This window comes from Ranitomeya imitator, chromosome 8 (genome assembly GCF_032444005.1).
Source record: "Ranitomeya imitator isolate aRanImi1 chromosome 8, aRanImi1.pri, whole genome shotgun sequence".
Lineage (NCBI taxonomy): Eukaryota > Metazoa > Chordata > Amphibia > Anura > Dendrobatidae > Ranitomeya > Ranitomeya imitator.
In genome coordinates, this window is record NC_091289.1 from 173,021,574 (window position 1) to 173,049,145 (window position 27,572).

At 45.8% G+C, this 27,572-nt stretch overlaps 1 protein-coding gene across 8 annotated transcripts in view; it reads right to left on the bottom strand.

Annotated features, from left to right (window-relative positions):
• Positions 1-20,428: 20,428 nt before the first annotated feature.
• The window catches only part of OSBPL9 (oxysterol binding protein like 9), a 91,671-nt gene continuing 84,527 nt past the window's right edge, over positions 20,429-27,572 (bottom strand). For all 8 annotated transcript variants that reach the window (XM_069737920.1, XM_069737915.1, XM_069737921.1 and 5 more), the window contains 2 exons: positions 22,754-22,889; positions 20,429-21,361 (listed from right to left, as the gene is read on the bottom strand). In XM_069737920.1, coding sequence (XP_069594021.1) covers positions 21,287-21,361; positions 22,754-22,889 — 211 coding nt within the window. In that variant the 3' untranslated portion in view covers positions 20,429-21,286. The remainder of the gene's footprint in view (positions 21,362-22,753; positions 22,890-27,572) is intronic.

Consider the following 27,572-nt stretch of genomic DNA (forward strand, 5'->3'; position numbering starts at 1 on the left):
GGATGTGTGGTAGTAGCAACAGCAGTACTGTATGGAAGATCATAGATGGGGATGTGTGGTGGTGGCAACAGCAGTACTGTATGGAACATGTGTGGGAGTTGCAGCAATTACAAAAAAAAAATTTGTCATGCCTCACTAGTCAGACTGAAATATACCGGTAAGTATACACATACTGACAAATGGTTTATTAAACCGTCACGAAGTGTGTGATAAGCAAAACCTTTATTAACATACAACAGTACAAAGAGTGTAAAACAGTGCCTCAAAACCAGATAAAATGCAATGTCAAAGGAAACAGCAGGAGTCATAAATACCCTACTTATGATATACTTAACAGATTTTTAATGGTCATCGCAATATCGCCCTATGGTTCATATCAGAGATATTGCAGAATTGCTATCATATCTATCCCCGGTGGTCATACGAGAACCAACCATAGTGTGACCCGAGTGATCATTCACTCGACAACCCGTAATCCGCACAGCGGAACATGCATAGGGCTTAAAGCAAGAAACCCTGCACAACCATAAAATGCATGCGAGGCCGCCAAATATTGCACTTAGTCCATATCGTATGCCTTGCTCATACAGAAACCTCCCACCATCAGAGAGATATCACAGGCAAAACCTGCTCCTCCCATGTCCGTCACACCAGACCGATAGTATAGCACATGAAGAATATCAAGTCAAGTTATGGGCAATCCACCCGATACATATTACCTGTGTCCTTACTCCTCTGCCTCGTGGCATGCTGCACCTTGACAACCCCGACGCGCGTTTCGCCTCTGCTTCCTCCTGGGGGCATTATATATGAAATATAAGTAACAGCAATGTTCAAAGGCTAGTTTGACGCAGACAATAGATAATATTAGATGTGGCAGTCAGATCCTGCACAAATGCAACAAAATGAGAGCCGTGCTAAACTGTCACTTTATGTGGACACAGCACAGAGTGATTAAGGCACACACTGTGATTACACATTGTAGCACTGACAACAGCAGCCATTTGTCCCTCTCTGACTGCCCCCGGCCTAACAGTGTCAGTGACTTTTACCTCTCTCCCTAAAGCCTCACTCCATCAAGGTCTTCTAATCAAATCTATTCTTTTTATTTGCTAATACTCACAATGTGGCTGTCTCTCTTGCGTGAAATCCTCAGTTCTTTACCCATCTTCCACAAAATGACTGCAGCATCTCCTACTTGGGCTATTAAAAAATGCTGAGTCATCAGTGACCTCAAACTATTGCCCCTCATCATTGGCTGTTGTATAGGGTGGGGTGCTTGCAAGGCATTATTGGGAAACCCACCGGACTGCACTGAAGATCATGTACGTGATCCTCCTAATCTGAAACATGGCGTTTTGCCAGGAACTAATCGATAATTTTCCAAAATTTACAAAAAAAATGTGCCCAGAATAAATTCTCCCATCTTTCTTCACAATTGAATACAGTATGATCATATTGGTGAAAATGTATGCTTATACCCTGAACAGTTTTTATTGATGTTTATACGGGACCGATCTGTAGGAGTAGTTCCAAAAGCAAAATCCACAGGTAAAGTACTTAATTGTAAGGTGAATTGTAAATGGTGATAACCTCAGAATAAACTCATTCACTTGCTGAAGATTTCAGTTCCGCAGTGTCTGACAGTTTACGGTGTAGATTTTCTTAATTGTAAATTAGATTTCTTTGCGTATTTCCTCCATGAGAAAGTAACTTAGACAAATAGGAAGTTTCCTAAATTGAAATATACAAGTCACTATTTAGCACGCAGATGTAAGATTGTTTGTAATGTTGCACATTTTAGGTGCAACAACTTTGCACCTTTCACACTTGTACACTAGCCTTGGCCGGCTCTCCCAAACCTTTTTGGAAAGTGGTTTGTCACGAGGGTGTCATGTCCCCCTAGAAGACATGGAATTAGACTGTCACGTGGGGTTATGAATTGCAGGTCTTCTTTAGGCCAGTCTCACACGTCCAGATAATTCCGGTACCGGAAAAATTGGTACCGGAATTGTCCGTGTGCTCACGTGGCACATCAGTGTGGCACACGTGCGGCATCTGTGTGCCGACTGAGTACCACACGCACCGTGCAGGAGACAGCGCTACAGTTAAGCGCTGTCCCCTGCATCTGGTGCTGAAGCTGCCATTAATTTCTTCCCTTCAGCAGCGTTCCCTGGAGAGAAGATATGAAAAATCTTTATTTTTTTTTTATTTTTTGGTGTTTAAAAAAAGATCCCTGTCCCCAACCCCAGGGCCGGCTCCAGGTTTTTGAGGGCCCCGGGCGAAAGAGTCTCAGTGGGCCCCCCCCCTTTAACACATACCCGATTTATGATGCACAGATATGGCAGAGAAATGTATAGTACAATGCCAGATTTCACTTCTTACATGAGTGACAGCTATTGTAAATTCTGCAGTGTATATATACAGGACAGGAGGAGTGGTACTGTGCAGTGTATATATACAGGAGGAAAGGTGCTGTGCAGTGTATATATACAGGAGAGGTGCTGTGCAATGTATACATACAGGAGGAAAGGTGCTGTGCAGTGTATATATACAGGGGGAAAGGTGCTGTGCAGTGTATATATACAGGAGAGGTGCTGTGCAGTGTCGTGAGCAGGGCGTTGTATCAGAAAATCTTTTCTGTTTTGAGTTTTTCTATGAAACAAAGACTTTTCTACATAAACAACGTTGTTTAGTTTTGCGGCCCTAACAGATCTGTGCTACAAAGTAACATCGCTCGGGCATTAATGAGGGACCTGATGCTGAATCCTTTCCACAAACCCTAATGACCCAATTAGTGCCCCGTCATTAGAAGCTCATTAAACGCCTCCCTGTCCCGAGCAATCATGTACAGTATGGGGGGATCCTGCAGCCCACCCGTGACTGCTCCATACCATACACTGCCCTCTGTCGCTCTCACTATTATCCTGTGCATTTCTCCTTCATCGTTACCCCATGTTACACTTGTCACCCCCCACTACAGAGTAGCAGGGCAGCCAATGTCACCCCCTCCCGGACCCTAATGGCAGCAGGAAATGTCTGCTCCTCTATTGGGTTGGAACCTGATTTAATCAAGGAATAATGTGGATTTGTTGCCGGTGGCTGCAGGGGAAGGGTTAAGTGATGCCATGTCCTTGGTGGGAGCAGTGGCAGCTGCTGGGACCTGGACAGACACAACCAATGTTGCTGTGACTGCACAGTGTGACCTGGAGGAGAGAAGCTGAGACTCCGGAGCAGAAATCACCCACATGCCAGCACTGGGCAGAGTCCCTCCAGTCACCAGCATGGGGCCACGGGGCCCCAACCTACAGCCCACATGGCAGCAGCTCCCCTTCCTCCTGGCATCTGGTTAACCCCATTTATGCGGGTCAGATTGTTATATTTAAGGTTTAGCAATAACCTTCATACAGATGGGAAGGGGTTAAGCTTCTTCCTACCCCACTGGTGCAGGTTTGGTGCAGCATGCATGTATTCTGGGGTTCTGGGAGAGCTGGGTGGCTGCAGGCTGCACCCCACCAGCTGCTCCTCCAGACATCACCCACATTTTTAGGCAGCAGAGACAGACAGCAGCAGACTGAGCCACAGGACCAACTGCAATTATTGCTGGATACCTTTGCACTCTGGTAGGACTAGCTCCTCCGGAATCTTCCTGATAAGTTCAGCTCAGCAGCACTGTCTGCAGCCAGCCAGGGGCCAGAGCAGAGAACTGCTCTCTCCGCCCACAGTCACACTGGCTGCCTTCTGTTAACCCCTATGTGTGCCTGCCTGGCTGCACTGACTGAGTCAGAAGATGCTTGTGTCAGAGCTGGCACATAGGGGTTAAGAGAATACAGCCAGCAGTGACTTTGTGGGCGGAGAGAGCATGTTATCTCCTGCTCTGCTCTCCCAGCTGCTAGTGGGCCCCCCTTTCTTCCCAAGGCCCCGGCATTTGCCCGCTGTGCCGGGTGCTGACGCCGGCCCTGCCCAACCCCCTCCTGTTGTGAATTCCGCTCTTGGGCTCCCTCTTGTGGTTTCTAGTGGTATGGCTGCTCCTTGGAGTTAGCTGTCATCAGCTGCCTCCACTTATCGTCTCTTCTGCTCGGCTATTTAAGTCTGGCTCTATCTTCAGCCAGTGCCACTTGTAAATGGTTCCTGGTTGGATTCACATCTCTTTGGAGTTCCCTGTTATCCTGACCAGTTCAGCTAAGCTAAGTTTTTGCTTGCCCTTTTCTGTCCATAGATTGTGGACTTATCCATTCTGTGCTTTCTATGTTTGTCCAGCTTATCAGTGTGAATTAATTCTGTATTGCTGGAAGCTCTGGGAGGCAGATTTGCCCTCCACACCTTTAGTCAGGTGTGGAGATTTTTTGTAAACTCTGCGTGGATTTTTGTAGTGTTTTTATACTGACCGCACAGTATTCCATCCTGTCCTATTTAGTTAGACTGGCCTCCTGTGCTCATCCTGGTTTCATTCTGTGTATGTCTTTTCCCTCTCCACTTAGTCATTATTTGTGGGGTCTAATCTATCCTTTGGGGATTTTCTCTGAGGCAAGATAGCTTTCCTGCTTCTTTCTTTAGGGGTAGTTAGCTCTTAGGCTGTGACGAGATGCCTAGGGAGAGTTAGGAGCATTCCACGGCTACTTCTAGTGTTGTGTTGAGCTTAGGGACTGCGGTCAGTACAGTTACCACTTCCTTCAGAGCTCGTTCCATGTTGCTCCTAGACCACCGTATCATAACAGTACAAGTGGCCAAAAATGAATTAAATGCATCTCAAAAGAAGGAAAAGAAAGTTCTGAACCGTTTTTTTTTCTGTGCTCTAGTTTTTTTTTTTTTTCTTTTCCTCTTGATATCTGGGTGGTTCAGGATATATGCTTTGGCATGGATGTTCAGGGTTTGTTTTCTCGTGTGGATCAACTTGCTGCAAGAGTACAGAGTATCCAGGACTATGTTGTCCAGACTCCGGCTTTAGAGCCCAGAATTTCTACTCCTGATTTTTTTTTTTTGGGGGGGGGACAGATCCAAGTTTTTGAACTTTAAAAATAACTGCAAATTGTTTTTTTGCTTTGAAACCCCGTTCTTCTGGTGATCCCATTCAGCAGGTAAAAATATCATATTCTTGCTGCGTGGTGACCCTCAAGACTGGGCTTTTTCTCTTGAAACAGGGGATCCGGCATTATTGAATGTAGATGCATTTTTTCAAGCGCTCGGATTATTGTATGACGAACCTAATTCTGTGGATCATGCAGAAAAAACCCTGTTGGCCCTGTGTCAAGGTCAAGGTCAGGAAGCGGCAGAGTTATACTGCCAGAAATATAGGAAATGGTCTGTGCTCACTAAATGGAGTGAGGAGGCTCTGGCTGCTATTTTCAGAAAAGGTCTTTCTGAAGCCCTTAAAGATGTTATGATGGGCTTTCCTACGCCTGCCGGTTTGAGCGAATCTATGTCTCTAGCCATTCAGATTGATCGGCGTCTGCGCAAGCGCAAATCTGTGCACCATATGGCAGTATCCTCTGAGCAAAGTCCTGAACCTATGCAATGTGATAGGATTTTGACTAGAATAGAACGGCAGGAATTCAGACGTCAGAATAGGCTGTGTTTTTACTGTGGTGATTCGGCTCATGTTATCTCTGATTGCCCTAAGCGTACTAAGAGAGTCGCTAGGTCTGTTACCATTAGTACTATACAGCCTAAATTTCCCTTATCTGTGACCCTGATTTGCTCATTGTCGTCCTTTTCTGTCATGGCATTTGTGGATTCAGGCGCTGCCCTGAACTTAATGGACTTAGAATTCGCCAGGCGCTGTGGTTTTTCCTTGCAGCCTTTGCAGAGCCCTATTCCTTTGAGGGGCATTGATGCTACACCCTTGGCCAAGGATAAACCTCAGTACTGGACGCAGATGACCATGTACATGGCTCCTGCACATCAGGAAGATTGCCGTTTTCTGGTGTTGCATAACCTGCATGATGTTGTTGTACTGGGATTTCCATGGTTACAGGAACATAATCCGGTGCTGGATTGGAAAACTGTCGGTGACTAGTTGGGGTTGTCGAGGAGTACATAGTGACGTTCCTTTGATGTCAATTTCCTCTTCCCCCTCTTCTGAGGTCCCTGAGTTTTTGTCGGATTTCCAGGATGTATTTGGTGAGCCCAAGTCCAGTTCCCTTCCTCCGCACAGGGACTGTGATTGTGCTATTAACTTGATTCCTGGTTGTAAGTTCCCTAAGGGCCGACTTTTCAATCTGTCTGGGCCAGAGCATGCCGCCATGCGGAGCTATCTTAAGGAATCTTTGGAGAAGGGGCATATTCGGCCGTCTTCGTCACCATTGGGAGCGGGTTTCTTTTTTGTTGCTAAGAAGGATGGCTCCTTGAGACCCTGTATTGATTATCGTCTTCTTAATAAGATCACGGTCAAATTCCAATACCCCTTGCCTCTGCTTACTGATTTGTTTGCTCAGATTAAGGGGGCTAGTTGGTTTACTAAGATTGACCTCCGAGGGGCATATAATCTTGTTCGTATTAAACAGGGTGACGAATGGAAAACTGCATTTAATATGCCCGAAGGCCATTTTGAATACCTTGTGATGCCATTTGGGCTCTCTAATGCTCCATCTGTGTTCCAGTCTTTCATGCATGATATTTTCCTCAATTATCTTGATAAATTCATGGTCGTATATTTGGATGATATTTTGATTTTTTTCCGATGATTGGGAGTGTCATGTGAAGCAGGTCAGGATGGTGTTCCAGATCCTTCGTGATAATGCTTTCTTTGTGAAGGGGTCTAAGTGCCTATTCGGAGTTCAGAAGGTCTCTTTTTTTGGGTTTTGTTTTTTCTCCCTCGTCTATAGAAATGGATCCTGTTAAGGTCCAAGCTATTCATGACTGGATCCAACCCACATCTGTGAAGGGTCTTCAAAAATTTTGGGGTTTTGCTAATTTCTATCACCGTTTCATTGCCAACTTTTCCAGTGTGGTTAAGCCCCTTACTGATTTGACGAAGAAAGGAGCTGATGTGACGAATTGGTCCTCTGAGGCTGAGGCCTTTCAGGAGCTTAAACGCTGATTTACTTCTGCCCCTGTGTTGCGTCAGCCGGATGTTTCTCTTCCTTTTCAGGTTGACGCTTCTGAGATTGGGGCAGGGGCCGTTTTGTCTCAGAGGGAGTCTGATGGTTCTTTGATGAAACTGTGTGCCTTTTTTTCCAGAAAGTTTTCGCCTGCGGAACGCAATTATGATGTCGGCAATCGGGAGTTGTTGGCTATGAAGTGGGCGTTTGAGGAGTGGCGACATTGGCTTGAGGGAGCTAAACACCGTGTTGTGGTCCTGACCGATCATAAGAATCTGATTTACCTAGAGTCGGCCAAGCGGCTGAATCCTAGACAGGCTCGATGGTCCCTGTTTTTCTCCCGTTTTGATTTTGTGGTCTCGTATCTTCCGGGATCTAAGAATGTTAAGGCTGATGCCCTCTAGGAGTTTTTCGCCTTATTCTCCTGGAGTCCTTGAGCCGGTTGGCATTCTTAAGGAGGGGGTGATTTTTTTTCTGCTATCTCCCCTGATTTGCGGCGGGTGCTTCAGGAATTTCAGGCTGATAGGCCTGACCGCTGTCCAGTGGGGAAGCTGTTTGTTCCTGATAGATGGACAAGTAAGGGAATTTCTGAGGTTGTGTTGGCTGGGCATCCTGGGATTTTTGGTACCAGAGATTTGGTTGCTAGGTCCTTTTGGTGGCCTTCCTTGTCGCGCGATGTGCGTGCTTTTGTGCAGTCCTGTGGGACTTGCGCCCGGGCCAAGCCTTGCTGTTCCCGCGCTAGTGGGTTGCTTTTGCCTTTGCCGGTCCCTGAGAGGCCCTGGACGCATATTTCCATGGATTTTATTTCGGATCTTCCTGTTTCCCAGAAGATGTCTGTTATCTGGGTTGTTTGTGACCGGTTCTCTAAAATGGTCCATCTGGTACCTTTGCCTAAGTTGCCTTCCTCCTCAGATCTGGTTCCATTATTTTTTCAGCATGTGGTTCGTTTGCATGGCATTCCGGAGAATATTGTCTCTGACAGAGGTTCTCAGTTTGTCTCTAGATTTTGGCGGGCCTTTTGTGCTAGGATGGGCATTGATTTGTCTTTTTCTTCGGCGTTTCATCCTCAGACTAATGGCCAAACTGAGCGAACTAATCAGACCTTGGAGACCTATTTGAGATGCTTTGTGTCTGCTGATCAGGATGATTGGGTGGCTTTCTTGTCGTTGGCCGAGTTTGCCCTTAATAATCGGGCTAGTTCGGCTACTTTGGTTTCACCTTTCTTTTGTAATTTTGGTTTTCATCCTCATTTTTCTTCTGGGCAGGTTGAGCCTTCTGATTGTCCTGGTGTTGATTCTGTGGTGGACAGGCTGCAGCAGATTTGGACTCATGTGGTGGACAATTTTGACGTTGTCTCAAGAAAGGGCTCAACGTTTTGCCAACCGCCGTCGGTGTGTTGGTCCCCGGCTTCGTGTGGGGGATTTGGTTTGGTTGTCTTCTCGTCATGTTCCTATGAAGGTTTCTTCTCCTAAGTTTAAGCCTCGGTTTATTGGTCCTTATAAAATTTCTGAAATTATTAATCCGGTGTCTTTTCGTTTGGCTCTTCCTGCCTCTTTTGCCATTCATAATGTTTTCCATAGATCTTTGTTGCGGAGATATGTGGTGCCTGTTGTTCCCTCAGTTGACCCTCCTGCCCCGGTGTTGGTTGAGGGAGAGTTGGAATATAAGGTTGAGAAGATTTTGGATTCTCGTTTTTCGAGGCGGAGGCTTCAGTATCTTGTCAAGTGGAAGGGTTATGGCCAGGAGGATAATTCTTGGGTTGTTGCCTCCGATGTCCACGCCACCGATTTGGTTCGTGCTTTTCACTTGGCTCGTCCTGATCGGCCTGGGGGCTCTGGTGAGGGTTCGGTGATCCCTCCTCAAGGGGGGGTACTGTTGTGAGTTCTGCTCTTGGGCTCCTTCTTGTGGTTTCTAGTGGTATGGCTGCTCCTTGGAGTTAGCTGTCATCAGCTGCCTCCACTTATCGTCTCTTCTGCTCGGCTATTTAAGTCTGGCTCTATCTTCAGCCAGTGCCACTTGTAAATGGTTCCTGGTTGGATTCACATCTCTTTGGAGTTCCCTGTTATCCTGACCAGTTCAGCTAAGCTAAGTTTTTGCTTGCCCTTTTCTGTCCATAGATTGTGGACTTATCCATTCTGTGCTTTCTATGTTTGTCCAGCTTATCAGTGTGAATTAATTCTGTATTGCTGGAAGCTCTGGGAGGCAGATTTGCCCTCCACACCTTTAGTCAGGTGTGGAGATTTTTTGTAAACTCTGCGTGGATTTTTGTAGTGTTTTTATACTGACCGCACAGTATTCCATCCTGTCCTATTTAGTTAGACTGGCCTCCTGTGCTCATCCTGGTTTCATTCTGTGTATGTCTTTTCCCTCTCCACTCAGTCATTATTTGTGGGGGGCTAATCTATCCTTTGGGGATTTTCTCTGAAAAAGCGAACGCTGCTGGAGAGAAGAAATGAATGGTGGCTTCAGCACCATGCTGGGGGGACAGCGCTTACTGTAGCGCTGTCTCCTGCACGGCACACGGACAGCATCCGTGTGCGGTACGTGTTTTACACGGGCCCATTGACTTTAATGGGTCCGTGTAATACGTGCGCTCCCACGAACACTGACATGTCTCCGTGTTTTCCAAACGGACACACGGTCTGTGAAAACACGCTGACATGTGCAGAGACACATTGATTTTAATGTGTCTACATGAGTCAGTGTCTCCGGTACGTGAGGAAACTGTCACCCCCCCCCCCCTTCCTTACCGAAGACCATCAAAGCATGACTTGTTCATAGCTTAACCAGGAGGATGGTGGAGCACACCATGCAAATCTATAAAAATGACAATTTTGTGGTGTCACATAGCAGCTGATCGCTTAATGAATTTGGTACATTTTTCTCTGGTGCACTGTTCATCAAGACAGACATACCATACACCAGCACTGATGAATGGAGACATTAATATTTTGGTTCTCCCTTTAGATGCTGGTTGCAGTTTGTGTAATTGTTTTGTTTTCTCTTCAATTTAGTAAAAATCTCAAATTTATAATATCTCACATACAGGAAACCGCTGACAATATGTCAAAACGAGCTGTCGCAGACGCTAAAGTTACCTACGCCCATGCTGAAGCTTACTCCAATGGACAAGATGCCGAAGCTTATGCTGAAGCTGGGATTTGTAAAGCAGAAGTGGAGGCCGGCATGTTCAGTGCTGGGGCCAATCTGCTCAATGCTTCAGCTGGAGCTAAAGATACTAGAAGAGGAGCCGGAGCCATGGCAAGAGCCGAACTAGCAAGTGTATCAGCTGGTGTTGGACCCGTCAAGGTCAAAGCTGGTCTTGGCGTAGACACTGGGATCAAAGCAGGAAACGATGGATTAGAAGTTAAAGTCTTGGGTACCGGTTTAAATCTTGGACCCAAACCCAGTATTTCTGTTCTTGGTTCTGAAGCTGAATGTATTGTGATGTAAAAAAAGAAAAAAATTGGGCACTGGTGTCTTGTATCAGTATCACAAAATATAAAATATCTGATTTTCTTTACATTCTGCATAATAAATTCTGACGAGACCTGAAAACCTGTGTCTGATGACTGCATGTTTAAGAAAATATGATTTGCCTTAATGATATAAATGTATTCATAGAAGAACCAATCTATAATAACAAACCTAGAGATAGGGCTTGGAATAACAGGATTTTTGGTTGCTTACCGTAAAATCTGTTTCTCGGAGCCTTCATTGGGGGACACAGGAAACCATGGGTGTATGCTGCTGCCACTAGGAGGCTGACACTATGCAAATAAAAAAGTTAGCTCCTCCTCTGCAGTATACACCCTACCGACAGGAAGTAGGATATTCAGTTAGTGAGAAAGCAGTAGGAGAAGCAACGTGTAAAAGAGGAATAATAATAATAAACTTTATTCACATAGCGCCAACAAATTCTACGGCGCTCCATAGATTAACAGTTTCAAACACTCGAAGAGTGTTCAAAGAACTCAAACGTATACAGTAAACAGAGCTGTTCAACTTGGGAGGGTGCTGTGTCCCCCAATGAAGGCTCCGAGAAACAGATTTTACGGTAAGCAACCAAAAATCCTGTTTTCTCTATCGCCTTTCATTGGGGGACACAGGAACCATGGGACGTCCCAAAGCAGTCCCTGGGGTGGGAAAAACAGACTTCCATCAGGTCCGAGGACTCACCACTGCCGCCTGCAGGATCCTTCTGCCCAGGCTGGAGTCCGCCGTAGTTCGGCGAAACGTGTGGATGGAAGACCAGGTGCCGCTTGCAAAGCCGTCAGCGATAACCCTGTGACGTACCGCACTGGAAGCGCCGACTGCCCGGGTAGAGTGAGCCTTTATCTCAGGAGGGGGCACTCTTGTTCTTGACCCGGTAAAGCTTCCAAAATTGCCGATCTGATAGAGCGAACAATAGTCGCCATTGCCGATCTGATAGAGCGAGCAATAGTCGCCTTGGAAGTCGGCAGGCCTCTACGCACGCCATCAGGGATGGCGAAAAGAGAATCCATCTTTCGGAAAGCGGCTGTGCTAGCCAGGGAGATCCTCACTGCCCTGACGAGGCCCAGCCTGTTCAACGATCACTCCAGAGGATGAATCGGAGCTGGACAAAAGGAAAGGTATAACGATGTCCTCGTTGAGGTGGAAAGATGAAAAACCACCTCGAGAAAGGAAGGAAGGCAGAGGCCTGGGACTACCTTGTCCTGGTTTAAAATCAAAAAAGGAGGTCGGCAAGAAGCGGCCGCCAACTCAAAAACGCGGCGGATCAAAAAGATGGACCTGAGAAAAGCCACCTTCCGAGATAGAACTGACAGGGAAAACTCCCTGAGAGGCTCAAAGGGGGGAACCCCTAAGCACAACCAATCCAACCTTTAAATCCCATGAATCCACAGAGGCCCTGTACGGAGGGACAGCGTGGGCTACTCCTTGAAGGGAGGTCTTAACCTGTGGCTGAGAAGATAACGTCTTCTGAAAGGGAAGAAGAGCGCAGGAACCTGGTCCTTTAGGGAACTAAGAGCGAAGCCCGAATCCAGCCCTGCCTGAAGGAAAACCAAATGGAAGGCAGGGAAAAAGGACATAGGTGAAAAGTGGTTGGACTCGCATCAACGAAAGTAAGCCTTCCAGGTATGATAGTAGATCCTGGAAGAAGACAAAGGCTTCCCAGCCTGGATTATAGAGTGACTCATCTGGGCCGAAAGGCCGGACGCTCTTAGAACTGTGGAGTCCACAACCACGCCGTTAAACTGAGCGACCGATAATTCGGGTGGCAGATCGGACCCTGAGACAGCAGATCGGGTCCGCCCGGAAGACACCAGGGGTGTCCGCGGAAGATTGGCGATGTCTGCAAACTAAGACCTCCTTGGCCAATCCGGGACGATCAGAATGACCGGCACCCATCCAGCCTTGATCTTTTTCAACAGCTTGGAAAGCAAGGGAAGGCGTGGGAACCGATAGGGGAGCCCGAACTGCGACCGAGGAATGGCCAGAGAGACAACACCACTGAGAGGATCACGGGACCCTGGGCCGACCCGAGGGACCTCCTGTTCAATGGGGACGCCATGAGGAAAATACTCACCTAAACATCCCCCGCCGGTACTAACCTGGAAGGAATGAGACGTCCACGGAGCTGATGGACGTCCTCGTCTCCTCCGACCGACAGGCTCTGGTGGGCGAGTGGGTGGGGGACGGAGCCAGGACCGGACTTCTAAGCACGCTTGTGTGCTAGGATCTTGGTCCTGGTGAGGGATCTATGAGGATACGGGGTGGCAGTACACGCCGTACTCATAGTCCACATTGTGGGACTACAGGTGTGACTGTTCACCCTGTATCCCTCCGGAAAAACCTGAAAGGAAACGACGCACATTGAGGTAGATAAGGGTCTAATGAAAGACCCGTGTCCACCTCCTACTGACACTAAGCTAAACTGAATATCCTACTTCCTGTCGGTAGGGTGTATACTGCAGAGGAGGAGCTAACTTTTTTATTTGCATAGTGTCAGCCTCCTAGTGGCAGCAGCATACACCCATGGTTCCTGTGTCCCCCAATGAAAGGCGATAGAGAAACTATCTTTTTTTTTTCCTGTAGGATTTGCCTGCCTGTGGAACAGCTTCTGCCATATCTGACCCCTTAACTTCAACTTTATTTTTACAAAGCCATCTGGTTTCTTAATCTTAAAGTCTAGTTTACTGACATAAGAACTTATATGTACAGGGGTTGCCAGAACAATACTTGGTTGACCCCGTATTCTTTCACGCTGATCTCCAGGTCTGGCTAATACTGCAACCTTCTTCCAACTCAAGAGGAAACTGCCGTACTGTAGTTTACTTGATGTATGGCTTGCTCCCTTGCTGATCCGTTTCTTCATGCACACCCAATGACGACAGCACTCTGAAGGTGTCCTTTCTCTATCTCTCTATAAACTACAGAAAAACAGGAACTAACTTCTAGTGCCCATTTCTCCTCCCAATTATGGGCTAGCCCTACAGTTAACCCCATCTACCCTCAGGGAAACTGCAGCCTACATGAGGAATAATCACAAAACACACAGGTCACACCAGGGCAGGGACAAGGGGAAGGAAGGGTAGGCATAACCTCTCCTACCCCCTCCCGTTGGGGCTGCACTTTTTTTTTTTTTTAATTCGTTTATTAGCAACAAAATAAGTGATGTTACATACATTTTGTATCCAAGATTATTAAACATAGTGTATGATACACATAAATCATGCGTTGGTAAGCAGACAATAAAGCATAACTGTCACCTATATCCAGCATTGTCTTGTGATTATTAGATTTATCAAATCGATTGTAACATGTGAATTATGTAAATAGAAAAAAAAAAACTCGTAGAACCAGAACTCCTGAAATAAAACTGTACTCTTAACTACTAACTCGCCGCAATGCCTCGCGCCTACCTCTCCACGTGAAATCCCCAAACCACGATGAGTCTACAGGGTAAGATGGGAAGAATTCCACCTACCCCAGATCTTTTCAAATTTTCCCGGACATCCTCTATTTTGATACAATGTGCGTTCATATGGAATGATTGAATTAACCAAATCGATCCAAGCTCTTGTAGATGGGTTTGAGCTCCCCATCACCGCAAAGCCAGTACCTTTCGTGCCATAAAGAGCGTTTCGCGTAGGAAAATGTCAATGTAATGATCCCAGGACTCCTCCTCCCATACCCCAAATATGCAAACTAGTGGGTCAAGGGGAACTGGAATTGACAGCAATGTTGCAAGTAGTGATATCACCTCTCTCCAATATTGAAGAACAACAGAGCATCTCCATATCATGTGGATGAAGTCTGCATCTAGAGCCCGGCATCTCATACACTCAGATGTTTGAAACCTACCCATCCTAAAGAGCCTTACCGGAGTTGAATATGATTGGTGTAGTATGTATAGCTGGGTCATCCTATTGTTAACTGATGGGGATACTTTAATTGGAGATTCAATGATGTCGTCCCATTCCTCCTCTTGTACATTGGAAAGAAGTCCCTCCCACTTCCCTTTAATGGAATTGACAGTAGACATGGCTCCCGAAGATAGCAGATAGGTATATAAGGAGGAGATAAGGCCCTGGGGGCCCTGCGATTTAAGAATTCCTATTAAGGGTAAAGAGGATATAGCCCGACCTACACCCGCCTGTCTCATGTATGATTGTATGGCTGACCGTAACTGTAGATATCGGAAAAATTGGGATCTCGGTACGTCATACTTAGTTTGCAACTGCTCAAAGGACACAAACACCCCACCATCATACAAATCACCTATTGAGGAAACACCATGCCCAATCCAAAAGTCCGTTGATGGGTGATTCAATAAAGTTGAGAAATAACCGTTCCTCCACAGGGGCATCTCCGCTATAATATCTGTGAATCCTACAGTTTTTTTGATTTGTCTCCAAACTGACCGCGCCAAGCGAAGCAAGGGCAACATGCGAGGGATATTAATTTTCTCCAGCTCTAAGAAGTTCAATGGACAGTCAGTTTGAGCTGCATGAAGTAAATGATTTTCAGAGTTAGGGAGGCAACTATTAGGCATCCATTTATTGAGTGCTTTAACCTGACCGGCCAAATAATATAAATAAAAATCTGGCAGCGCTGCCCCACCCCCCTGCCTTGGTCTCTGCAGCATAGACAGCTTAAGTCTGGGCCTGGATTTCCCCCATATGAAGGATGTGATTTGAGAGTTCAGACCCGTGAAGAAGAATTTAGGGATTAGCACAGCACTATGTTGAAGACAGTAACAGAGCTTAGGGAGCAGTATCATTTTGATTAAGTTGATACGGCCAGCTACAGACAATGGAAGTTTGCTCCAAGTTGCAAATTTAGATTTAACTAATTCTAACAACGGAAATATATTAAGTTGCAGATCAGATCTACTATGGTGAGATATATGTATACCCAGGTATTTAAAGCTAGTTACAATAGGAAGGGAGGAAAGGGTCCCAAGACTGGGCATCGGAATATGGGAGAGAGACATCAACGCCGATTTGTCCCAATTTATGTATAAGCCTGAGTGTCTACTGAATCTGTCCACAGTAGCGATTACCCGTGGTAGTGTTACTTCCGCCTCATCCATAAATATCACCATGTCATCAGCATATAGGCCAATGGTGTCCACACGACCAGCTATATTTATGCCTTTAATGTCCGTAGATGATCTTATACGTATCGCAAGGGCCTCTATTGCGAGGGCAAAGAGGGCCGGGGAGAGGGGACACCCCTGGCGGGTCCCTCTATATAGTGAAAAAGATTTGGAGATGGAACCGTTAACAATTATACGGGCCTTGGGTTTCATATACAATAGACCTACCCAATTCAAAAATTTATCCCCAAAACCATATTTTTGTAAACATGCTAATAGGAAGGGCCATTCAAGAGAGTCAAAGGCTTTGGCCGCATCCAAGGATGCCAAAGCCCAGGAGTTATCTAGTTCCAATGAGCTGTATTGAACTACTGACTGGACCCGTCTAATGTTGATCGAAGTATTTTTGCCCGGCATTTGGGGCTGCACTTTGGGGAACAAAAACCGGACACTGCCGAATTCCTGCAGCAGTCCGCCATGTTCCTCCAACCACAGGCATTCAGGCCAAATGCGGTCGAAGTGCAGGCAAAAGGGAGCCGTGTCGGCTACTGACGCCACTCACCCCTCTCTCTTTAATACAATACTTGGGGGTATAACAATTTGGGCTGGACAGTATGATGAGCTAGCTGTGGGAACACAGTGATTATGATGTCAATATGATCGCCGCAGCCCTAAAAATAAGGAGAGATGGATATATGGTATATACATATCTACACATCTCCCAAATAAAAAAATTCCCTGTCACTGCGCCCCTGAACACAAATCTGTACCCCATATACTATCAGCCACACACCATTCAAAATATAAACTGATTAGGTAGTGCTGTGCCCCTCAATAACTATTTTCCACATTCAATGAATATGAATGAATCGGTCTCTGCGACGCTCACCCAATTAATTTGCTTTTTTTCACACGTACTAATAAATGGGGGGGGGGGGGGGGAAAATACGCAAAAAATTCACATGTAAAAAAGCACATCAAAAACATGTATTATGCTGCATTTTTCATACCAACATATCAGGATTTGCAGCTGCAAATCCTGAACATGTGCAAGTAGCCAAAGTCCCTGGCACTTGCTGCCTCCAACAATTCATTAAGTCCCTGATAGCATCATAATTAAGTAGTGAGAGAAGACATTATTAGGGTCTTCTAATATAATGGGGGTGAGAGAACGCTATCAGGTAATATTTAGGCTTCCTGAAATAATGTCCACCATACTGGGCCCCTTAATGGGATAATGTCTTCCAACCTGGTGTCCTTCAAGGTATAGTATTGTCCCCTTCTTGGGGGAATGTGCCACATCCTGGTGCAGGTGGGCACTCCTCGACCTCCGGGGACCAGTGCAGCGGTGACATACCAGTCTCCACTTTATACATTTAATGCATCAAACAAAATAATTTAATCCTTTGGAGAGAAGGAAAAAAAAAAAGTGTGAATCTGTTCTGGAAACTGACTCCACTGCATCAAATTTTTGTCCTTTCAATTTTTGGGGGCGTTTTGGAAAGATAATATTCATATGCAACTAACTCAGGAAAAGATGTTGAATGGCAATTTCAAAATGTATTTCATTGAGTTTCTGCAGGGCAATACAGGATGTGGACGGGCGCACCAAACTGCAAACAACCGCCTTTCGAAAGTTTTTACTGAAGCTCCAATTTTCACCTGACAGTTAATTTTCTTAATGACAATTTCAAAATGCCAGAATTATTTCTGCTACCTGAAACTATTTTAGTATAACTTATTTTATTTTTTTTTAATTTAAACACCTGCTCCTTCTAGGCTTAGGAGTCCAGGGGGCGGTCCTACCAGTGAGTGACAGCCATTCTGAAAAATGTAAGTTATACTGAATCCTAATCAATAAACCTACACAACCTCAGTCTGTTCAGCTCCTCTTGTTCTATAAAATGCTACTGGCAAATCAGACAATGTGACTGGTTTCCGTTAATGGGGTATTCTCATGTTATTAAATTGCTTTAGTTAGTGAGGCTGCAAGACATTAAAGGATAGAGTAGCGATCCACAGACCAGGGTATGAGAGCTACTCACAAAGCAGCTGTCCCACTAACCCGCTCACAGGTTTTCCTCCGAGTTATGAGACAATCATCAGCCAAATCCCTGCCCATACTTAATTATCAGTTTTCTTTTTCAAACGCCGCCCCCTCTATACAGCCGCCCTAGGCATGGGTCTTCTCATGTATTATAAATACAGCCCTTGCTGTAATCTTATGGAGCAGTTGGGATGTTGAGGCTCGCTACCTACAGGTGATGAAGATCTGATGGAGTATGAGCCTCTGAGAAGGAGCTGAGACCAGTGGAAGATGGTCATTTATAGGAGTGAAATTGTTAAAATGAACCTGTCAGGATCAGCAAATTAATTACATTGCTGGGTAGGGGAGTAAAAGACAAACCTCTACATACCTGCCGGACAACAAGTTTCCATTTCTGAGAAAATTAAGTTTGACTCTATATGTGAATGATGTTGCAAGTGCAACAAGGGCAGGGGGTATTACCGTCTAGTACAATCGATACTGTTCATTATTCTCTCCTAAGGCTAGGGTCACATTGCGTTAGGGCAATCCGTTTAGCGCTAGCGGATTGCGCTAACGCAATGTTTTTAAGGGGCCGCATTTCGGGGTCGCGTTAACGTCCCCGCTCTCGCAGATCCCCGATCTGCGAGAGCTGGGAACGGACCTCGGGCGCGCCACAGACGCTGCAAGCAGCGTCCGAGGCGCGCTGCAAAAGACCGGCACATCGCTAGCGCGTGCCGAAAAGGACACGCGCTAGCAATGCGCTGGTTACATTGCGGGCTATGGGAGCGCTAACGGGCGCGTTGAATGGCGTTAATTTCGCCGTGCAACGCTGTCCGTTAGCGCTCACACTAAAACGCAATGTGACCCTAGCCTAACTCCAATATGTGAGGGTCCACTACTTGGACAACCCCTTCGTGTTCAAAATGTTTGGCCCCAATAAAATAAATCCTATACTCGCCTCCCATGTCAGCGCCGTTCAAGCGGTGTCGGCACCCGCTCTCCCTAGGATTACGTGCGGTGCCCCTTGGCATTCTCTCGAACAGCTTCATCAGGTCGTCACCTGGAATGGCTTCCAATGAACAGGTAGGACTTCTCAAGAGTTCATTTGTGGAATCACTGGTCTTCAAAACCTGTTTGTAACCATCCGCTGTGATTTGCAGTGGCAACGTTGGTACACTGTTCCATATAGTGCTGAGCGCTATCCTATTCCACAGCTGTTCTAAGGCAGAATATGACAAGGTTTGGGATGAGTTGAACACGGAGTGAAGGCAAAACGGCCATTAAGTGCTTAACACCTGTAGGAAACTCATCAAGACTGTTGGAAGCCATTCCAGGTGACAACCAGATGAAGCTGCGTGAGAGAATGCCAAGGGAGTGTAATGCAGTCAGAATAAAAGGGGGGTACTTTAAAGAACTTGAAGTTTAACTCCTATTTTGGTTTGTTTCACATGCTTTTCTTTACTCCTGGCTTCCAAATATTCCTTGATGGTTTTGCCACCTTCAGTCTGAATTTACATTGTGCACATTCCAATAAGATCAAGGAAAACAATCGCGTAAACCGATAGGTCGAAAATTTTAACTGGTACTGTGTATAATGAATATGTGAATATGTGAACGAGCTATAATTATTTCATCAATAGTTAAGTGCAACGTATCAGTTGGTCTCTAGATCATGTTTGAAAACAAAAAGAGCCGAAACGCGTCACTGTAAGATGATGATGCCACTTCTCAAAACTATTGATTGTAGTTTTATTGAAAGAGAAGCGCTTTTCTATATAAATTTTCAGAAAGGAAAAAAAAAAAATGCCAAAAACTTCTGAACCTGAAGCAATGTTTAAAAATGGAATAAAAATTGAAAGAAAATACCAGTAATTCTATATTGTCAGAATAAAGAAAGATTAGCAATTATATTGACAAACATGATTACAACTCTACTGACAGCCACAAGTGATTAAACTAAAAGATAAGGCAACCTTAAACCTTATTTGGCTCCAGGTATCACTGAGGGGGGTCTGGCTTTGGTACAACAGCATCCCAGCTCCACTTGTAAATACGTATTCTCACCTAAAGGGACAGTCCGGCTTTAAGCTTCAAGTCTGAAGTCACATGCCGACTAGACGTGAGCGGCCTCGCTTAATGCAAGTGTTTTGAGCGAGGCCGGACAAGTCTAGTCGGAATGTGGCATCGGAGAATCCACACAGTGTGCATGATGTCTGGCTGGCTTTGGTACAACAGCATCCCAGCTCCACTTGTAAATACGTATTCTCACCTAAAGGGACAGTCCGGCTTTAAGCTTCAAGTCTGAAGTCACATGCCGACTAGACGTGAGCGGCCTCGCTTAATGCAAGTGTATTGAGCGAGGCCGGACAAGTCTAGTCGGAATGTGGCATCGGAGAATCCTCACAGTGTGCATGATGTGATGATTCACAAGTGTGCAGTCACATTGAGTGACTGCAGACTTGTAGCCTAAGGCCGGACAACCATGAAAACTCCATTCTCTGCACAGGTGCAGTTCCTAGAGGCACAGCGTGCATCCATCAGATATTTTCTGACAGATCCTGCAGACAAGCCATACATTTCCTAGACGGGAATCTCTCTTTTATACAAAAATGTTAAGTTTTATTTGAAATCACAACATTTATTAGGAAATGGGAAGAAATACAATAAGTTCTTTGTATTTGTATATCTGTTGGATGCCAGTACGCTCCCATTACCCCAATTACTCTCTGACAGCGGGTCTTTCTATGGTAATGAGGAAAAAAAAAAAACTACAAGTATTTTCTGAAGATTAGATTTTAATTGCAAATCATAAATGCGAATCTAATAAAATAATTTGCTCTAACATTTCATTAGGAAATAAATACAAAGGCAAGACCAATTTTTTTTTGGAAAAAAAAAAGGACTAAATGTGGAGAAGAAGTCGGTGAGATGGGGGGAGGCAGATTTACATATCAGAGTATTGGGAAACAAGTAATTCTTGATGAAAGTAAAGTTGTGGAAATTTTTGGAATTACATGTAACGTATAATAAAATGGCAGATTTATGTTATATACACAGGAGGAAACTGAAAACTTATATGGATACAGAAGAGTCATCAGGTCCTGTAAATCATCAGAAGAACAGACGTCCGGGCAAATCTTCTTTACAATGCATTTTACATGGCTGCCCGGGGTCAGTTCTTTACATTAAAGTGCACTTGTTGCCTACTTACAATGGTGGCAGCCATTCTGTGGGCATTGCCAATATTCCACCCACTGGGTTATAATATGATGGGCTCAGTCGCTTTCAGCTCATAGAATAGCTGCCTTCACTGCCAACAGGTCACACGTACATTTGGAAAGGGACAGAATAATAATAATAATAATATAAAAAAAAAAAAAAAAGAAATAAAAAAAGAAAGAGGGTCTTTTGTTTTTATTTTCTTATAGCATGAACACGATGCTGGCGAGTCACCATGCCCTGCTTGAATTGTCACTCCGTAGAAGTCCAGTATCCCTGAGTTAGGAACCGCTGCGGTGCAAGGGGATCTCAGCACCGCAGGGAAGATCGTCATCTAGAAATGTGAGAATACCTTCTTCCTTTCTGGGCTTCAGATGATACTTTTATTTCTGCTACAATTGTTCTGAAAGCCACTTAATGCCTGAGGCAAGGCTGTCTCTTCAGTAATGGTTCGTCGTACACCCAGCACTCTCCGTCCTCGTGGAACAGCTAAGACAAGAAGACGTCATCCATTATTTATAGGGTCATATTCTGCTATACGGTGCTTCTATCTGTGGCATCTAATATGTCTAACAATGGCATCGATACCAGTATATATGAGCTTACTGCAAAGCTTTGTCCATTCTACAGGAAAACACTGCTATACGTCTCATCGGAAATGATAAAATTGCACTGGATATTTTTTTTTTTCATTTTATAGTGGCTGGTTACCTAAGCAAGGAGTGGAGCATTTGCAAGCGCTTTGCTATAGAACTTTGGATCGCAGCTCTGAAGTTGGATGGATCTGGCTTCAGTGCCTTTGCACGCCTCCTATGCCTGCTTGCAGCATTGCAGAGCGCACCGTTAACACCAGCAGCTCAGACTAAGCTGCTGCTCCAAACAGTCAATTACAAAGAGTGCACCGCAGAGTAGCAGTGCGCTCCACAGAGTAGCAGTGCGCTCCACACTGGTGTATGATGGACATGCACTAGTTTGGAAGTCACAAATCGACAATATGCTTGTTCACGAGATTCCTAACTGAACAGGTCATACACATCTCATTTGTTTGAAACTCAACTATTTTGGTCAATGTGTATGGCAGCAGCCCTAGGTAATCTATAAGCCTGATTTTGTGCATCCAAAACTCCAATCCTCTCTGCGTAACGGTATAAAAGATGCTGCAGGATACAACAAATCTGCATGCTTATAGGGGGGCACTGTTAAATGTTTGTCTATCAATCAAATTGTGTCTGGACAGATTAATAGGGGTATTCTCATCTTATAAAGTGATGGTGTAAACATGGACACATTGATGGCTTGAATTGTCACTGTGTAGAAGGAAAGTATCCCCCAGTAAGGAACAGCTGCAGAGTAAGGGGACTTCATTACTGTGGATAATGAACCTATAAGACCTCCATAGTTTAGGAGACGCTGACGACGCAACGCTGTGCCCCCCACAGTGATGTCACCTCCTGTGTAGGAGCCCTACAACACAGCTTTGTACAAGTGAATGGGGCCCATGTCTTTCCCCGCACAGCAGAGGAAACATTAGAAAGTGACGCAGCAGTCCACCAGCACTAGACCTCCCTCATTCTCAGAATCGGCCATCGCTTTGGTAAGACGGAAACAACCTACTTAAAACCCAATAGCAAAGACAGCGGTTTAGAATTTAGTAGCAGAATTCAAGTCCTGCCTTGAGATCTCACATCCGTCCAAACAAATCACTATTTGATAAGACTCTGCAATGTGGATCTCGGGATGCACAAGAAATGGATGAGACCGAGTGGCTGCCGACTGGTCACATATACGATCAAGACCGGTCCCATAAACACGGCTAGTGAAACAAGGGTAGAATCTGCTCTAACATCATCACATAGATAGTGGCGGGGATGAGGCACTTACTCGAGTCTCCCACTGTTCCTCCTTCTCTTTGCGCTCCCTTGCTTCCGTTCGCTGTTTCTCTTCCAGGCGGTGCTTTGCCTCCGTGGCTGCATCGATGTCTCTGATTTTCAAGTTATATGTGACATCTTTCCATAATCTGACAAAAGGGGAGTACAGTTTAAAGGGGATGTCCACCTTTGCTGATCAATTTTTTTTTTAGTTAAATGCATGCATTTTGGGCTAGATATAATTTTTGCACTTGTGTTTCTTTAACTTTTTGTCAGTGTCTGCCTTTTACAAGCTATATTTTGCTGGACATCCATCTTTGCTGTGGTCTGTAGCCCTAAATCAGCTGGGAGGACCTCAGAAAAATAAAAAGTCTTAGTTACTCACCGGTTAACGGTGTTTTTCGGAGTCCATGACAGCACTACGGAGAGAGGGGATCCGCCCTTCAGGAACAGGAAACCTACAGATACATAAGGGCGGCACCTCTCCCCACGCATCAGTTGGTTTACAGAGCATAAGAGGACCACCAAGGTTAATAGCATACACAATAAACAATAATACAATATTAACCATTCACTACCCGTGAATTATATATAAATAAAGGAAGAGGTGTACACCCAGAACTTAAGAAGACAGGAGGGTATGTACAGGTGCTGTCATGGACTCCGAAAAACACCGTTAACCGGTGAGTAACTAAGACTTTATTCGGTCGTCCATGACAGCACTACGGAGAGAATTACAGAGAGTAACAACTAGGGAGGGACTACAGCTTGCAGCACCCTTACACCAAAAGAGAGGTCAGAGGAGGCACCCAGGTTCAATCTATAATGGTTATAGAAAGTGTTTGGAGAAGACCAAGTAGCAGCCTTACAAATCTGGTCGATCGACACCTCCAATCTTTCCGCCCACGAAGCCGCCATAGCTCTAGTGGAATGCGCTTTAAGACCTTCAGGCGCCGGCTTGCCCTTTGAGATATAAGCCAGCGAGATAGCCTCCCTGATCCATCTAGCTAGAGTAGACTTCGATGCTCTATGCCCTTTCCTACTACCCTGATAGGACACGAATAGGGCATTATCTAACTTCCAGGGATCAGTTACCGCTAGATACTCCAGGATACATCTTCTTACATCTAAAGTGTGTAACTTCCTTTCCTTATCGTTAGTAGGATTGGGGAGGAAAGATGGAAGAACTATTTCCTGTGTTCTGTGGAATCTGGACACTACCTTAGGAAGATATGCTGGATCAGGGGACAGTATCACTCTATCATCCCTAAGCTGCATGTAAGGGGGAACCCTGGATAATGCTTGTATGTCACCTATCCTACGCGCCGATGTTATGGCCACCAGGAAGGCTACTTTAAGGGATAGATGTTTAATAGAGGCTGAAGTAATTGGCTCAAATGGGGCCTCTGTCATGGCTGAGAGGACTAGGTTCAGGTCCAATGGCATGACTCTATTCTTCACAATTGGCCTAGACCGTTTTGTTGCCCTGATGAATCTGCTGACCCAGTGATTCTCAGCAATGTTGCAGCCAAAGAGGGCCCCCAAGGCTGATACCTGCACCTTAAGAGTATTTGGGGATAACCCCATATCTAACCCTCTTTGTAAGAACTCCAAGATCTGATCTATTGGTATTGACTGACCAGCTATTACCCCCGAGTTCTGAAGAAATCTCTTCCAGATTCTGACAGATTTTTGTGGTTATCACTTTCCTGCTTTTCAGCAGTGTGTTAATGAGGGCCGGCGAGAACCCCCTATCTTTTAGTAGCGCCCGCTCAAAATCCACGCCGTCAGATGAAGGCCAACCGCTCGAGGATGGTAGACTGGACCCTGGGATAGGAGATCCGGAATGTCTGGCAAGACCCATGGATCGGACATCGACATAGCCCTCAGGCATGGAAACCACGTCCTTCTGGGCCAGAAGGGGGCAATTACTATCACTGTGGCCTTGTCCTTCCTGATTTTCCTCACCACCAGAGGAAGTAGAGACAGGGGAGGAAAGGCGTAGGCTAGCCTGAAGTTCCAGTCTATGAGGAGGGCGTCTACTGACAGGGGATTTTCTCTGGGGTTCAGAGAGCAGAATTGTGCCACTTTCCTGTTTCCTTTTGTGGCAAACAGGTCTACCTCTGGTTGTCCCCACCTTTCCACGATAAGGTCGAAGATGGTGCTGTTCAGGGACCACTCTCCCTGCCTTAATGTGTTGCGACTTAAGAAATCCGCTGTAGTGTTTTCTGCCCCTTTTATGTGTAGAGCCGTCAACGAGAGAAGATGTTGCTCTGCTAGATGAAACAGACGATCTGCTACACACATCAGGGATCTGGAGCGAGTCCCGCCTTGGTGATTTATGTATGCCACGGTGACTCGATTGTCCGAGAATACCCGCACGTGGTGGCCCTGTAGACAGACAAGGAGTGTTTTAACCGCCTGTTCCACAGCCGTTAACTCCTTTAGATTGGAAGACATCTCCATCTGATCATGATCCCAAAGCCCCTGGACCAATGAATCCCCCATGTGAGCCCCCCACCCAGAAGGGCTAGCGTCCGAGGTGATAATACGAGTTATATTATACTCCCAGGGGACAGGTTCTTTTGATCTAACCACCACTCGAGGGATACCACAGCGTCTTGGGATAGGGTCAGCAGACTGTCTAGACCTCCTCCCAACCTTTTTTGATGTAACAGCACCTCGCCCTGGAGTATCCTCGTATGATACTGAGCCCATCGGACCGCTGGAATACAGGACGAGAGAGAGCCTAACAGAGACATGGCTCTACGTAGGGACATGGTGGGGTTTTTTGAGGCATTCAGCACCTGAAGGTGCAGGCGATTAATTTTTTCTTGAGGCAAACGGCATTCCTGAACCTGGGAATCCAGGGTCAGGCCTAAAAATCGCTGCACCGTCATGGGCTGTAAGCGAGATTTTTTAACGTTTAACATCCACCTCAGATGCTCTAGAGCTGACATCACTTTATGCAACTGTTCTAGACAGTGATCCGCTGTTTTACCTACGATAAGGAGATCGTCCAGGTAGGGGATTATTAGAATGTTGGACTCATGTAGGTGTGCCATAACTTCCGCCATTACCTTGGTAAATACCCGAGGGGCGACTGAAATCCCAAAGGGAAGGGCCCTATACTGGAAGTGTCTTATTACCCCATCCAACCGTACCGCCACCCTCAGGTATCGTTGGTGACCTGCATAAATAGGGATATGGTAATAGGCGTCCTTCAAATCCAATACTACCATAAAGCAGTTTTTAAACAGCAACTTTATTGCGGTATTAATAGTTTCCATTTTAAATGGTTGAACGGTCAGAAAATTATTCAGCGCTCTAAGGTTGATAATTGTTCTGAAGGAGCCGTCTGGTTTACTTATTAGGAATAGAGGAGAGTAGAATCCACTACCCTGTTCTCCTTCCGGAACCTCGGATAAGACATTTTTATTGAGCAGATCGTGAACTTCCGCTTCCAGGGCCGCCTGTTCCGCTGGAGAGGATCTGAGAGGGATGACTCTGAAGAAGTTCTGAGGGATAGAGGAGAATTCTAGCCGCAGACCCATAGCTATCAACCCCAAAATCCAATCGCTACTGGAGATCTTGGATCAGGCCAGGTAGAAGGCAGATAGTCTACCTCCCACCGGGGCGACTAGTCATTGGGGTGGTTTTTTGACTTCACGGGGTGGCTCCTGACGTCCTCCACCAAACATGAACCCAGTACCTCTCTTCTTTTTCTCGTCCCATCTGCTCTGATCTCTGGCCGGTCTCCTCCGCTTTTCCCTGCGAAGGGGCGCCTGTAAGAAGTAGTTGGTAGATTAGGAAACTTCTTCTTCTCATCTCCGGCTTTCTCTAGCAGCTCATCTAGGACTGGCCCAAACAGGTATTCCCCTTCGCATGGGATAGAGCACAGACGAGATCTGGACTGAAGGTCACCCGGCCAACATTTCAGCCATAGGGCCCTGCGCGCTGCGTTCGAAAGTCCTGCCGCTCTAGCCGCCATTCTTGCGGAATCCGCAGAAGCATCTGCGAGAAAGGCAGCAGCATTTTGAATTGTTGGCAGGAATTTCAACATGGAATCTCTGGAAACACCTTCTTCCAATTTAGACCCCAGCTGATCTAGCCAGACCATCATTGATCTAGCTGCGCATGTCGCCGCTACCGCAGGTCTCAAGGCACCAGCCGACATTTCCCATGTCCCTTTAAGGAACGAGTCAGCTTTTTTATCTAGAGGATCCTTTAGGGAAGCCATGTCGTCAAAGGGGATAGAAGATTTCTTAGATGCCTTAGACACCGCCGCATCTAATTTTGGTGCCTTATCCCATGTGTTCACCATGGGGTCCTCAAAGGGGTATCTTCGTTTAAAGGCCGGTGGAAAAGAGCCTTTTTTCTCTGGCTTCTTCCATTCTTTTTTAATGAGGTTTTGGACCTTGTCATTGAGCGGAAAAGACCTACGTTTTTTAGGGTCTAGGCCGCCAAACATTAAGTCCTGTGCTGAAAGTTCAGGCCTTTCATCCGCCACCCCCATAGTGGATCTAACTGATTTAATCAGTTTGTCCATTTGGTCCAACGGGAAACAGAACCGGTTAGACTCTTCATCCGAAGAGGACGCTGAGGAGACAGAGACGTCTGAATCATTCTCCCTACTTGGGCCAACAGACGAATCCGAATTTGAGGCGCTAGGCTCCCTTCTCCTTTTGGAAGGCTCCCCCCGGGATAGGGATTTCAGGGAATCCTTCACCTCCTTTCTGATAATCTCCCTAAGATTTGATGTGAAATCGGGAGACTCCTCCGCCACCTATGGGAGCGGAAAAAAGGCTATGTAATTTATCCGGTGCTACCGC